This window comes from Akebia trifoliata, chromosome 16 (assembly GCF_017979445.1).
Source record: "Akebia trifoliata isolate Shusen 1 chromosome 16, ASM1797944v1, whole genome shotgun sequence".
In the NCBI taxonomy this organism is placed as follows: Eukaryota; Viridiplantae; Streptophyta; class Magnoliopsida; order Ranunculales; family Lardizabalaceae; genus Akebia; species Akebia trifoliata.
Genome location: NC_141390.1, coordinates 23359623 through 23360995, shown reverse-complemented (window position 1 = coordinate 23360995; position 1373 = coordinate 23359623). Strand labels below are relative to the sequence as shown.

The 1373-nt window shown below is 34.7% G+C and overlaps 1 protein-coding gene across 1 annotated transcript in view; it reads right to left on the bottom strand.

Annotated features, from left to right (window-relative positions):
- The window catches only part of LOC147382945 (uncharacterized), a 3188-nt gene extending 2879 nt beyond the window's left edge, over positions 1–309 (bottom strand). Inside the window, exon 1 of the mRNA XM_086427248.1 lies at positions 1–309. This exon is cut by the window's left edge and continues 142 nt beyond it. Coding sequence (XP_086283374.1) covers positions 1–309 — 309 coding nt within the window.
- Positions 310–1373: the final 1064 nt, after the last annotated feature.

Here is a 1373-nt window from a genome sequence, read left to right as displayed (position 1 = left end):
CTCCTTCTTCAGGAAGTCCCAAATTTCATTTGCTGTCTTCAGTGTCATGATTCTGGTGAAAATTGAAGATAAAACAGCTACAAATAAGCTAGCTTTTGCCTTTGATTTCCTTTGCCTCATCTCCTTGTGATTTTTTATTTGAGCCATAGTTGGATTGTCAGGCAAGGGAGGAACTTCGTATGTAATTTCAACAGCTTCCCACTGATCATTAGCATTACGATAGGCTTCCATTTGGACAGTCCACACTTGATAATTCGTTCCATCAAACACTGGAGGCGCTATTGCATTCAATAAAGCTCCAGAACTCATCCTGCGTTTGTTGTAGGCTTTTGTGATTTAGATAGGGGAGATGGTGAGTGTTTAAGGTAAGTGGTTAGGCTCACTCAACCTCACATGTCTCTCTTTTGAAATAAAGTGTAAAAGTTGGCAAAACAAACTTAATTTTGAGTCTTCTTAAGCTGTTCTGTATTGATCATCAAAGTACTTATTTATACAACTTATCAAAATAGAAAAAACATAAAAAAAAAATGCAGTTAAATCTGCTATAGTTACATAACAGAAACTTCCAATAAAATAGCAGAAGAGTAGGTCAAGTCTAACAGACTTTGACAACTTCAATTTAGCATGTGTTTTATTAAACCTTAACAACTCAAACATCAACAGCCCACTCAGCTCCATGTCTACAGCTCCTAGGGCATCATTCAACAAATAAGGCCAAATATGTTGTGTAGATCCACCAAAGGATAGGTTAAAACATTCATGGCTTAGATAAATCAAATTCGAGGGGCAAGTCATCTTGGATTCAGAGGCCTCTAAGTGATTTTTCCACCATGAGAATTGGCCATCCAAACACAAGTAATTTTTTGAAAATACTCGATCTATGTTACAAAACTTGACCAAGTTGACCGTTATAGATATGATAATGTGAACATAAAGGCTTTATAGATTTTTAAAAAACTAGTTGGTCATCCAAGTAGAGTTGAATTTTTGAGTTCAAAAACTATGTTTTTAGTTTTAGGGGTCGGATGACATGAGAGAATATTGTTATTAACAATATTGTTCAAACTACGACTACTACTATGCCAACTAATTACTTTCAATCAAACTAAACGTTTCAAACAGATTATTACCTTCCAACTTGTGTTGTTTTAAGTTAGAAAATGGTGCTCAATGTATTTCTTCTATTTTGGGTAATTAATGTGTACTCATTTCAAACAGATAGTCTTTTCTTTTTGTACTCATTTCTGAAATTAATCTGTTGAACTCTTGGGTGCTCTGTTTCTCTAAAGTGGGCTATCGAATTACTCAATTAGGGATAAGTAGTTGTTAAGTTCATCATATACTTCCAAGCACATCCAATTGAAGTCCTAATG